The following is a 12,220-nucleotide window of genomic DNA, read 5'->3' as shown; positions in this document are numbered from 1 at the left end:
AGTTTCGGGCACTCCTCCCTCTCCTGAAACTGTTCAAAATATCACTTGTTACTTCCTCCCCTGAAATTTAAACTTTCTTTAAATCCTTTTCTATGACCTTTTTCCGTTCTATTTGGGAAAATTTACTTTTCACTTAGTCCATACCCAATGTACGATTTAGTGTTGAAATTAAAAACAAATTGTTAAATAAAATTAAAGAGCAACGTTAAAGCTTTAACAAAACATAAATCATAAAAGGAGTGTTGTTACCTCATTAATCACCCCTTTTACGCTAAAGAATTATTGTGCTATTCTAAACCATTTACGAGAGTGTGCTTGTTTTTGGCATTTGGACGAAATCCAAAATCTGTGATTTACTGTGTTTGACTTAAATAGAGACCTTCCCACCCTTCATTGAACTCCGCTGACATTGAGATCAACACCGCCATTCTAGACTAGTTCTACTTTTACTATTCCTAGTTACTACGACTAATTAGTACTTCTACAACTATTAACAACTCCTTGTAGGAACAAACCAGCTGACACCAATATAGTTTCACCAGTCCCTCTTCCACCCAGAGCTGTTCACTAAATACCCCCTCTTAGGAAATCAAAATTCTTTTTGATCACACATTTCGACCATTTGGAAACGACCAGTTTTTTATTTGGCCCAAGAAAAATAGTAAAAATACAAAATGTATCATTGGAACAAATTTGTTGCTCATCGCTGTCAAAACCCGATGTGAATAACCGACCAAAATAAGTACAAATATATAAAAGCTACCTTCAATTTATAGCATTCACCACTGAGATTATAGATGGCACACCCATCAACTTATCAGTCATAGGACACAAAACTGCCCGATACAGCACACTTGCGCCACTCTGACGCTTATATGATGGGATGAATCTGATTATTCTGATCAGCACATTTTTAAAAGATTTTTTTTAGAGAATTGTATCTTAGCTACTTTTTCGCTGGTGCGAAAAAATGGTGCATTTTGGCACGATTATGCTTTTTTATGTATATGCTAACTTTTGTCAGGTATACAGTAGGCGTGGTTCAGGTAAGCGTGGTTCAAACAAATAAGTTTTTTTTCCAGAGCGTTATTTTTTTTAGACCAAGGACGATTAGGCAGTCTCCGAATTGAATTATGATTGAAAGTAAGCGGATCATTTCTTTTCCACAGGATCACTTTATTTCTAGAACTTCTTTAGATGTAAGCATTCTCTGTAGAAAAGTTTTTGATCTTATTTTATTAGAATTCAAAATATTGTAATTAACTTCTTGTTCAAGGCCACTTTCAAAGTTAACTGCAAATAAGGACTTGCACAGAGATCAATTGTGAGTTGGTCGTTAAGAAACAAAAATTACTCTAGATGGAAGGAGGAAATTGTTTCGTATAGGAGGGGGTGAAACTTTGCAGGGGAGGGAATTAAATGAAAACATTATTTCTAATATTTTTTTTCATTATTACTAATAATTTTTTTTTCTTAAAACCCGTTATACAAAACTTTATTTTTTTTCCTACTTGTATTGATCATTGGATCCGGAACGGATCCTTGACACGTTGAGTTAATAAACAGTTTACTAAAATGATTATGACAGAAAACAAAGAACAGACGGGGGGGGGGTGAATGTTTTGAACTCACCTATAAAAAATGAAACTTGGAGCTAAAATAGATTTTATTTTATTCCTATTAATTTCAGCTCTTGGGCATCGGAAGACACGGTAATGACAGAGGCTCAGGTATGGATCTGAAACATGGGCGCTTAGAAAGAATGAGAAATATATGCTAGATACCATCCCGGTGTATTGTCTAAGGATAGTTTTGGGTACTCGACCAACTGACCGAATATCAAAAAGTAAACTGTACAAAACATGGGGTTTAGTACCATTTTCAAGGGCTGTAATACAATAAAGGTTAAAAGGGTAGACAGCGCTGCATTATCGCTCGTTTTGTTCTTCGTTATTTTCTCCCCCTGTGTTTGGATCATTGGATCCATACACGGATTGTTCTCATTTAGAGGTAATAAATATAATGCTTTTGGTCCATTAATTTGGGGCAAAACGAAAAGCAGAAGATCTGAAATGTATGTATTTCCATCCCGCTTTCTAGTATTTATTTCCATCCAACTTTCTAGCACTATAATGAAAGGAAGCTTAAATAGCATATGAAACGTTTTACGGATGACACATTCATCTGTAAAACCTCCCTTCATCTGGGGTAAAACGAAAAGCAGAACGCCTGACAAGCAGTAAGGGTTCGTAAGGAGTCATAAGATAAAATTTAAAGGAGATAGGAGGGTATTAAGAGATAAGCTTTGAGCAGAGCAGGGCGAAGGAGGAGCGTGTGCAGCAGTGTTGGGCTCAGGCAGTTTGAAGCTGTAATGGTATTTCACCGCTAGTAACAGCCTTAATTTTTTTATTAAAATAGTTATAATCTGAAAAACAGTGACGTAAAAAATTCTATCATTTGGGTATAAAAAAAGGAGTAAAATTAAGAATGAAGAACAGAAAACAAAGATCAGGAATTGCTAAAGGAAAAAAAGTTTTTAACTTTGGCGACATCTGCATATTCGGTGAAAAAAGAAAAAAGGAATAAACATTTAAAATAATGATCCCAACACAGTTGGCTACTCAACTGATCGATCAAAAACCGCCTATGGAAAAAGACCTATACAGAAGGATGCCTATTTCAAATTCCCAGGGCGCGGGGGGGGGGGTGATGGCTTGCAGAAACAATTTATAAAGAAGGCTAAGTTTCGAAACTTTTAAAAGAGGTGAACAGCGGGCAAAAAAGGTGACAAAGGGCAATAAACTTTATTTAAATAATAAAATAGCTAATAACGAATTCGATAAATAACTTCAATAATTTTATTTAAACAATAGAGACTATATTTAATTAATATAACTTTTACCCGACTGACTTCATGTGACTCCTAGCTAATTTCTGATTTGGCAATTTCTGAGACATTTAAAAAAAAATAAAACTCTTTATCTACTAATGATATTTCCCCAAATTTGATTTCCTTTTAATTTGATTTTTCCAAATGTATGCAGCCTTGAACTTCTTTTTTATTCCTAAATTCGGTGCACACGGTTTAAATAAAGATGTGATTAGCCGCTAGTCTTTCATCCACTATTGACTTAGCAAATTGAGACTTATAGTCCCATTGACCAGCGTAATATCATCATCAGCGATACCATTCAAGACTTAGACTATTGACTTAGCAAATTGAGACTTATAGTCCCATTGACCAGCGTAATATCATCATCAGCGATACCATTCAAGACTTAGACTATTGACTTAGCAAATTGAGACTTATAGTCCCATTGACCAGCGTAATATCATCATCAGCGATACCATTCAAGACTTAGACTATTGACTTAGCAAATTGAGACTTATAGTCCCATTGACCAGCGTAATATCATCATCAGCGATACCATTCAAGACTTAGACTATTGACTTAGCAAATTGAGACTTATAGTCCCATTGACCAGCGTAATATCATCATCAGCGATACCATTCAAGACTTAGCAAATTGAGACTTATAGTCCCATTGACCAGCGTAATATCATCATCAGCGATACCATTCAAGACTGTTGTTCCATTTCCAAGCCGTTCCCAAGGTATTGTAGATACGCCATTTTGATAACCTGACAGTATAGTATCTTTTGATCTACCTTGGTACTTATCCGTTTATAGATTGCAAGTCTCAAAGGAGCTTAGAGGGTAAAAAAGGAGCTGAAGGAGCTGAAAGTGAAAATGTTTTGGTGGATTGGGGACAAAACTTGCTTAGGCCCTAAGATATGAAGACTCCTTAGTGAAATCGCCCAAAAAAGTCACTTGTAGTAACTATAGTAATAATAAAAATTGTATCAGTAATCATAAAAATAATAGCAAAATAAAAATGATAATAAAAGTGACATTAATATTAATAACAATAATAATAATAATGATGAAATTATAATAAAGATAGCAATAGCAACAATAATTATATTAATATATTGCTTAAATAAGCCGAATAAGCCTCTATCTCAGCTAACTCATAGAAGAGGACTTAGATGAATCAAATTTCAGTTTTATCCTTCCCTTTCGGCATATCCCCAGATTGTAGAGGGTAGAAGCGTTACTTATATTAAACAAATTCCGTCCTCATCGAAAGCATCTAAAGCTGCAGTCCTGTGGTGGCGCAGTGGATTTGACCTTAGCTTGGTAATACGGAACCCAGAGATCGAATCACGCTGCAGGAATGCACTGCAGGGTCGACGCATGGACCTTAGTAGTCAAGAAGCGTCGTTAATTCTTAAATAATCGAAAGCTGCATCGATTGCATCGAAAGCTGCTCTACGCTTTCAAATCGTTCCTGGGAAACTACATATACACCATTTTAATATCCTTATTATTTCAGCGAGCATAGGTTACAAGTCCTATTAGAGCTAATAGGAAAAAAAACGGCAGGGTACATCGATAAAAATTGTTTACCCCCTACCCCCTCCCGCAAACGCAAGATTTGGGATATAAAAAGTGGCCACAAAAAGATGAAAAAAGCCTTACCTATATTGACCAGCTTAATGCCATCATCAGTGATCGCATTCAAGGCTGTTGTCACATTTTCAAGCGACTGATGCTGGTTAAGAGGCCTCTTCACATATTTTAATCTTTTCTTCTGAAGGGAAGAAACTAAAGCAACTAGTCGAACACCATCGCACAAATCGGTTGAAAGGTCATTTACCTAATATGATAAAAAATATATATAAATAATTTCAAATGAAAACCTATAAAGCTACAAATACGTATTTGCATGTAGCAAGCAAACTTAAATGAAAGTGTAAAACCAAAATATAATAATGGGGCATTCCTCCCTTAACATTTGACCCACCCCTTCCCCTCACAATGCTCTAATCTCCTCTTGAGTCAGATCATATTCTTACCCATTTTCTCCAAGAAGAGTATTCAAAGGTAAACTATGAGCAAAACTCGTTCTCCATGGACTCGCTGTCTCATCTTTTTTTGTCTATTTTTCGTTTAGCCATCAAAAAGCCAAATGTTCAGGCTAAACATCTTATATCTGAGAGTCTGACATTCTCACACTTCTGAGGTAATTGCTCAAAAACAATTTGCTAAGCTAATTTTGGAGAGAGGGTTATCAGGATAGAGCAGATTGACTTCACTTGATCAGTGCAGATCAGTGTAGGTGATCGAACTGTGATTAAACATTCACTTTTCTACTGATCCTTCCTCTGAGAACAACTCAGTAGATGGTCTTGGCAATCAAACAGTTCGTGGTAACAAACTGTATAAGGAGCGACCCGGCTCAATAGTAACCGAAACTCCAAAAAACGCAGTTCTGATAACAATAGTTATATCAAAAGAATCACAGCTTAATGCTGATTTCAAATATATAAGTTTCATCAAGTTTAGTCTAACCCATCAAAAGTTACGAACTTTACGAAGGGAAAAATTTCCCTTATTTTAGAAAACAGGAGTAAATACCCCCTAAAAGTCATAGAATCTTAACGAAAATCACACCATCAGATTCAACATATCAGAGAACACTATTGTTAAAGTTTCAAGCTCCTATCTACAAAAATGAGGAATTTTGTATTTTTTGCCAGAAGACAGATCACGGAGGCGTGTTTTTTGTTTATTTTTTGTTTTTTTTTTCCAGGGGTGATCGTATCGACCCAGTAGTCCTATAATGTTGCAAGAGGGCTCATTCTAACGAAAATTAAAAGTTCTAGTGTGCTTTTTAAGTGACCAAAATATTGGAGGGCACCTAAGCCCCCTCCCATGCACATTTTCCCCCAAAGTCACTGGATCAAAATTTGAACTAGCCATTCTGTTCATCTTAGTCAAAAACCTAATAACTATGTCTGTAGGGTCGACTTAATCCTCCACAGTCCCAGGGAGAGGGGCTGCAATTTACAAACTTTGGCCATTGTTTACATATAGTAATGGTTATTATTAAGTGTACAGACGTTTTCAGGGGGACTTTTTAGCGCTGGGGTAGGAGTGGATCGGGGGAGGGGGTTACGTGGGAGGATCTTTCTATGGAGGAATTATCATAAGAGATGAAAATTTCCACGAAGGGGGTGCAGGATTTTCTAAGATTATTAAAAAAAGAGAAACTAAACAAAATATTTTTCCCCTAGGAGTAATGAGTAGCATTAAAACTTAAAACTAGTATAAAAAATTATTATTATAAGGAGATTCGTCTTCTCCATAATACCTTGCTCTTTGCGCTAAGTTGTTTTAAGTAATTTCAACGATTTATTCTAAGGCCTTTGTGATTCAGGGGTCATTCTTCAAGATTTGGGATAAGATTCAAGCTTTAGTGCAAAGAGCAAGGTAATGACGAGGGGGCAAACCTCCTCATATACGTAATAAAATTACACAAATATAGAAGTTTGTTACGCGAGTTAATTCGTAATGTACATAACTTTATTACTAACAAAAACGTCCGTGCAAAAAATAAAAAAATCTAGTTTCATTTTTAAGTAGCCAAAAATTGGAGGGCAACTAGACCTCCTCCCCAACCCTTTTATCTATCAAAATCATTCGATCATAACTGTGAGAAAGCCATTTAGCAAAAAAAAATTAATACACAAATTTTGTTTTAATTATTATTGTGCGACATTGAAACTTAAAACGAACAGAAATTACTTCGCATATGAAAGGGGTTGTCCCCTACTCAACGCCTCACTAAAGTCAAGTTTTAGCGAAAAGAGCGAGGCGTTGCGGGGGAGACAACCCCTTTCAGATGCAAAGTAATTTCTGTTCGTTTTAAGTTATAATGTCGCTCCTTACTTGCAGTTAAAAAATTGTTTTTTTATTTAATGATTTCACAAGCTTGAAGCCTCTGATACGACCTTTACGCGCTACAGCGATGATATAATGTTATTTGACTTGAAGTTGCTGACGAAGTTATGTTAGGGAAGGCGGGACAAGGAAGGTTTTTCCTTGAAAGGCAAAAAAAATGAAGTAACTAATTTTTTAAACTACACTGCTTTTTCATGTACTATATAATTTGCATAAAACAGTGGGACAAAAAAAAACTTTAAATAATAAAAATCTGAACATTATGACTCCACGAACGAGAGCCTTTATCAAAGGGGAAAAAATTTAAAGTTAACCCAAGTTAAATGTAAAACATAATGGAGAAAGTAAAAAAAAACATAAAAAACACGCTTGATGTGAGTTTTTTTGTGGGTGTTAAAATCGCGCCATCTGGTGCCTGTTAATACAAGCCCTTTATGACAAACCCTTGTTACATCAAACCACAGCTAATCTAGTCGAACTATATTCTGTATACCAACTTACCCCTATCAATTTTTTCGTCAAAATCACAAGAGTTAACATACTGGCAAGTTCGATTGTGTTTAACATTGAACCATTCTGTGTTTTTTCTTCCATTAGAAACATTAACATTCTACCAGAAACACATTAATATTGGAGGAACAACAGGGGTTGAAAAGATAACAAAGAAGGGGTAAAACACAATTTCAGCCATTCTAATTTAGTTATTTCTATTGAATTAAATTTAACAGTCAATAAAAACAGCTTACAATTTCGGAACATTTTATACTCACTCAAAATCAACGAATTTTAATCGAAATTCAAGATTTTAAGAAACGCAATTAGCTTAATTTGATTTTGTTTCTATAACTATGGGTGTTGGCTGCATCATAAATGGTGCGATCCACTAATCATTCGGCAATGATAAACATTTTCTCAGATTTTGTAAAGCCCCTTATAGTAAAAGAATTTTCCTAAGAGCACTCAAATTTTTCGTGAGTTAAAAAGTTTCGAAGCATAAATTTGGTAAAAAGGCCCTGTTTTGCTTCGTGGCTGTGGGATCAAGTTGGAACTTCTGGGAATTTTTTTTTTTACAGGAGAAGGGGTAAAGACGAAATCGAAGTTTGTGTTGGGATGGGGTCAATCTTTACAAAACATTATACTCTTTTTGAATTTTGTCCCTTTTTCCTTTTCACCTTTCTACTGCTTCACTCTTTTTTTTAGAAAATACCACACTTTTTTCTCATTTTATGTCCGTTGTCCGCTTTGCTGCAACTTCGAAAAATTTAATTGTGTACCTGATATCCACAATCTCTTAGATTTTCATTGACCCAGTTCCTGAACGTGTGTGCCTGGATTTCAACCCACATATCTTCATGACCCTAAAATAGAGAAAATAATCATAAGCCATGTTTAGTAATAAAACTGGATACCGTTCGTGTATTAAAATTCAAAAATAATTTCTGCTGTTCATTTCTGCTTTAGGTTTCCCCACCCCAACTCTCCCCAATTTCACCTGATCCGGTCGGGATTTAAAATAAGAGCTCTGAGACACGATATCCTTCCAAAAATCAAATTTCATTAAGATCTGATCACCCGTTCATAAGTTAAAAACACCTCTTTTTTCTATTTTTTCGATTTAACCGTCCCATGGTTAGGGGTATCCACAGAAACCAAGTTTCTGCTGTTCAAGTAAAAGCAATGGTCATTTTTTGTTTATAAAGTTGTTTTTGCGGGAAAAGGGTTGAAAAACCCATGGGTGTGATAATTTGCGTCAGAGGGTGTCATTGAGCTGGTAGATTGTGTCACACTGGCCTCAATTACCAGATGTCACCAGAAGAAACGTTATTGGGGAGTTCTCATTAAGTTTAAAACATCGATTCTAGTGTAAACGGATATTTTTGGAGGAAAATTTTCCGAAAATTCCATATGTGTGATAATGGTTGCCAGAGGGTGCCGTGTGTCAGCCAGTGAGTGTCACAGAGGTGTGAGTTGACACGTTGGGGGTGGCTTGCAAAAACATGAATCAATGGATTCAATGCCTGATTTTTAACAAGAAAATATCTAGAAAATGTATTATGAGGAGGTGCAAGAGGGCCAGTAATAGTGTGACATGATGGTGTGAATATATATGGTGTATCACAGAGGGTAAAAGCATGAACTAAATGATTTAATGCATGATTTTTAACATACAAATATCTGGAAATGTCTTAGGAATGATGAAGGGTGCCAGAGGGCCGGTCATAGTGTGGCACAGGGTGTGAATTGCCATGGTGTATCACAGTGAGGTTGGCTTGCAAAAATACCAACCATTAGATCTGAATAATACCAACCATGATTTTTATCATGAAAATACCTGGAGAATGCTTTAGGAATGATTAGGGGTGCTAGAGGATGCCAGAGGAGCAGCCATAGCGTGACACGGTGGTGTGAATTGACCTGGTGCGTCACGGGGGGTTGGGTTGTGAAAACATGAGCCAATGGATTTACTGCATGACTTTTAACATGAAACTACCTAGAGAATGCGTTAGAAACAATTAGGGGGTGTCAGAGAGTCAGTCATATTGTGACATGGTGGCACGAATCGAGATGGTGTATCACTTTGAGGTTGGCTTGCAAAAACCGGACAAATTGGAATTAAATCATATTTTTATCATGAGAAAATCTGGAAAAAATGCCTTTGGAAAGATGAAGGGTGCCAGAGGGGGATGTGTGCCATCCATAGTGTGACACGGTGACGTGAATTGCTTGAACTAAAAAGTTCTATGCCTTAAAGTTAAGGTGGGAGGCATTAAGGTAGGCTAGCCACATATTGTCACAGTGGCGTGAAATATGCACTGTCGTGGCTTAAAAACTTGAATTCAAAAACTTGTCTCTTTTTTCTTGCAGGCACGTCTAATAGATCAATGGAAACGTGGCATTTTCAGAAAAAGCTCTTAATATGGCTTAAATTTAGCTCTATTAATAATCCACTCCCTGGAAATGGTTGCTAGGGTTCCCTCCTTTCTTTAATTCATGGTTCTTTTTCTTATACTTCATCATTTATAAACTTTTTTCACGTTTTATTTTTTCGTTTGTTGTGTTTCAATTGAATTTTTTGTATTTTAATAATGCTTGTAACTCTGTTTATATTAATAAAAGTTGTATCTAAAAAAGCTTTCATTCTTTAGACTACTTGTTCCAGGAAAAAACTTCAAACGTAATCATTTACACAATGAAGTATCTAAACCCAATGCTACGTAACATCTCATTGATTCAATGGCTATATCAACCTGTCTAAACGACATTAGAAGATTAATAATGCTGTAATACGGAGGATTATCTAATGGACCAAAAATTAATAGCATTGGGATGTTTGGGCCCTCTTGTGGAAAGGGTTGGAAACATGCTAGTCGTTTAATCGTTCTAGTATACAGGACAGGGGATTCTCCTTGCGTGTAATAGCTTATTATGTAAAAACTATTCCTCGAATCAAAATATACGAAAGGTTATATTTTCGTATATTAGAAGGACCTCAATAGGTCCATTCTATTGAGGGGGAAATCCCTTTCGAGTTCTAATTTGAACATAAAATCTCTGGAATGTAAAGGTTCTTTGAGGAAAACGTCGGGAAATAAAAAACCTCTTAAAGTATTATGTAACATCCAACGTGTGTGTCCTCTACAGTTACAAGCGGGGATTCTCCACGGGCCCTGAAGAAACAAGTTACGTGTGAATGCGTTATCATTAACACCGGTAAACATTTACTATTGCCCAACAAAACCTACATCTCTCAGTAAACATTCCCTATTATGCAACATGCACCTGAATCTTACCCTAAGTTTAATCGCCGTTAAACTTAAACCATTAAAGGAAGAAAGGAGTAGTTGCTGTGGGTTTCACAAAATCGAAAAAGGCCTCTGAAATACAAGGTGTAAGTGCACAAAATATGCGTTTTATGTCTTGTCACATGTCCGATAGACCGGATTGAGTGTACAAGGGAGTTTCTTCTTAGTGCGGCAGTCCAGACTGCAGCTACGTAGAGTGATATACTTTATAAGATGTGGACCAGTCTTGTGAAGACTCTTGGGGTCTACATATCCATTGACCCCAAATTAATATTGTTGATATTAGAAGTTAATTTGCATAATGTTTATCTACTTCAAATTCAAATTTTATTTATTCAATAAGGAACGTACATGGGGGGGGGGTCTTGGAACTCAAGCATCAACCCCAAAATCCTAATTTTCACCCCAAAAATATCTGCACAAGTACCTTTATTTAATGTAGCTTAGTCTTTTATGATACCTAGATGCTTAACTCATTTATTTACTATTAAATATTTATTCATGGAACACGAGAAGTGTTTACAGAGAGTTTGGAAACCTATTTTTTCATCAAATAAAGATCTATATTTTCTTTTACTGATTCTCAAGCTTAAATTATACTTTAAAGTTCAACAAAAATGACTCTTTAGACACAAATTCAAGTTTGAATAGAAGACAAGAATATAGGGTGAATGTTTAGTAAGCTCCTCCAGGGCTGGGAGCAAAATATCGTTTTAGAATATTGTTAATTTATCGATAATTGTAACGTCAATGAATGAATATATCTTGCCCAGTACGTTATTCTTTAGTAATAAATTAAGTTTGAAAAAAAACCTTTTGTAATCAATCTAGGCACCAGCCAAATAAGGACAAGAATACTTTGGAAACTATATCAGACAAGGGGTTGTACACTAGGCAGCTTCGTGTATATCCAAACTCATAGGGTCAACCCTTTTCAAAATTGCACTCAGCGAATGATGTACGCCATGGCATTAAGAGGTGCTGTGTGTTAGAAAAATGGCACCCAAGATGTACAGAGGCGTATTGAGGGTGACTCTCGTCCGAGGCGTAAAGCCACAGAGATATGATCATTAAATCTGATATCGGTCCACTGGGGTTTCTTCTGGAAAGTTGCCAAGACTAGAATGTACAATCAACCTAAATGCCTTAGAACAGACCTAAATTAATTTCTGAAAGCTTTCATTACCATCAAATATATACATTTCCCGCTTAATCACAAACAAAATTATCAAATAATACCCAAAGCAATATTTATATTAGCTCATTAACGTCGGAAGTATCCCAAGAATAGTCCACGCGAAAATTCCCTAAGCTGTCCTGCTCGCATCCTAATTTGTCTAATTTTAAAAAATGACAACTATTCAACAGAAAATAAAGGCTGAAAAAATGTAAATCAAATGAACTGATAAATACAATAACAGTCAAAAGTTTAAACTAAGACAGTGGGAAAATATACAATTATATTGTCCAGATATTCAAGCTTCACGACTACAAGTCTATAACAAAGGAAGGAATAAAAGGAAAACCCGACTAAACAGCTGAAACACACAAGAAAATAACACAGACAAAAGAGAGAAAAAATAACACACAAACAAACCAATTTTAAATAA

The 12,220-nt window shown here is 35.8% G+C and overlaps 1 protein-coding gene across 1 annotated transcript in view; it reads right to left on the bottom strand.

Annotated features, from left to right (window-relative positions):
- LOC136037396 (filamin-A-like) overlaps positions 1-12,220 on the bottom strand; it is a gene marked incomplete in the record, with an annotated part of 335,049 nt that overhangs the window by 263,088 nt on the left and 59,741 nt on the right. Inside the window, 2 exon segments of the mRNA XM_065720141.1 lie at positions 4,543-4,720; positions 8,082-8,165. Of these exon segments, the coding sequence (XP_065576213.1) occupies positions 4,543-4,720; positions 8,082-8,165 (262 nt within the window).

The sequence above is a fragment of the Artemia franciscana genome, chromosome 16 (assembly GCF_032884065.1).
Source record: "Artemia franciscana chromosome 16, ASM3288406v1, whole genome shotgun sequence".
NCBI lineage: Eukaryota > Metazoa > Arthropoda > Branchiopoda > Anostraca > Artemiidae > Artemia > Artemia franciscana.
This window is presented reverse-complemented; position numbering and strand designations above follow the sequence as displayed.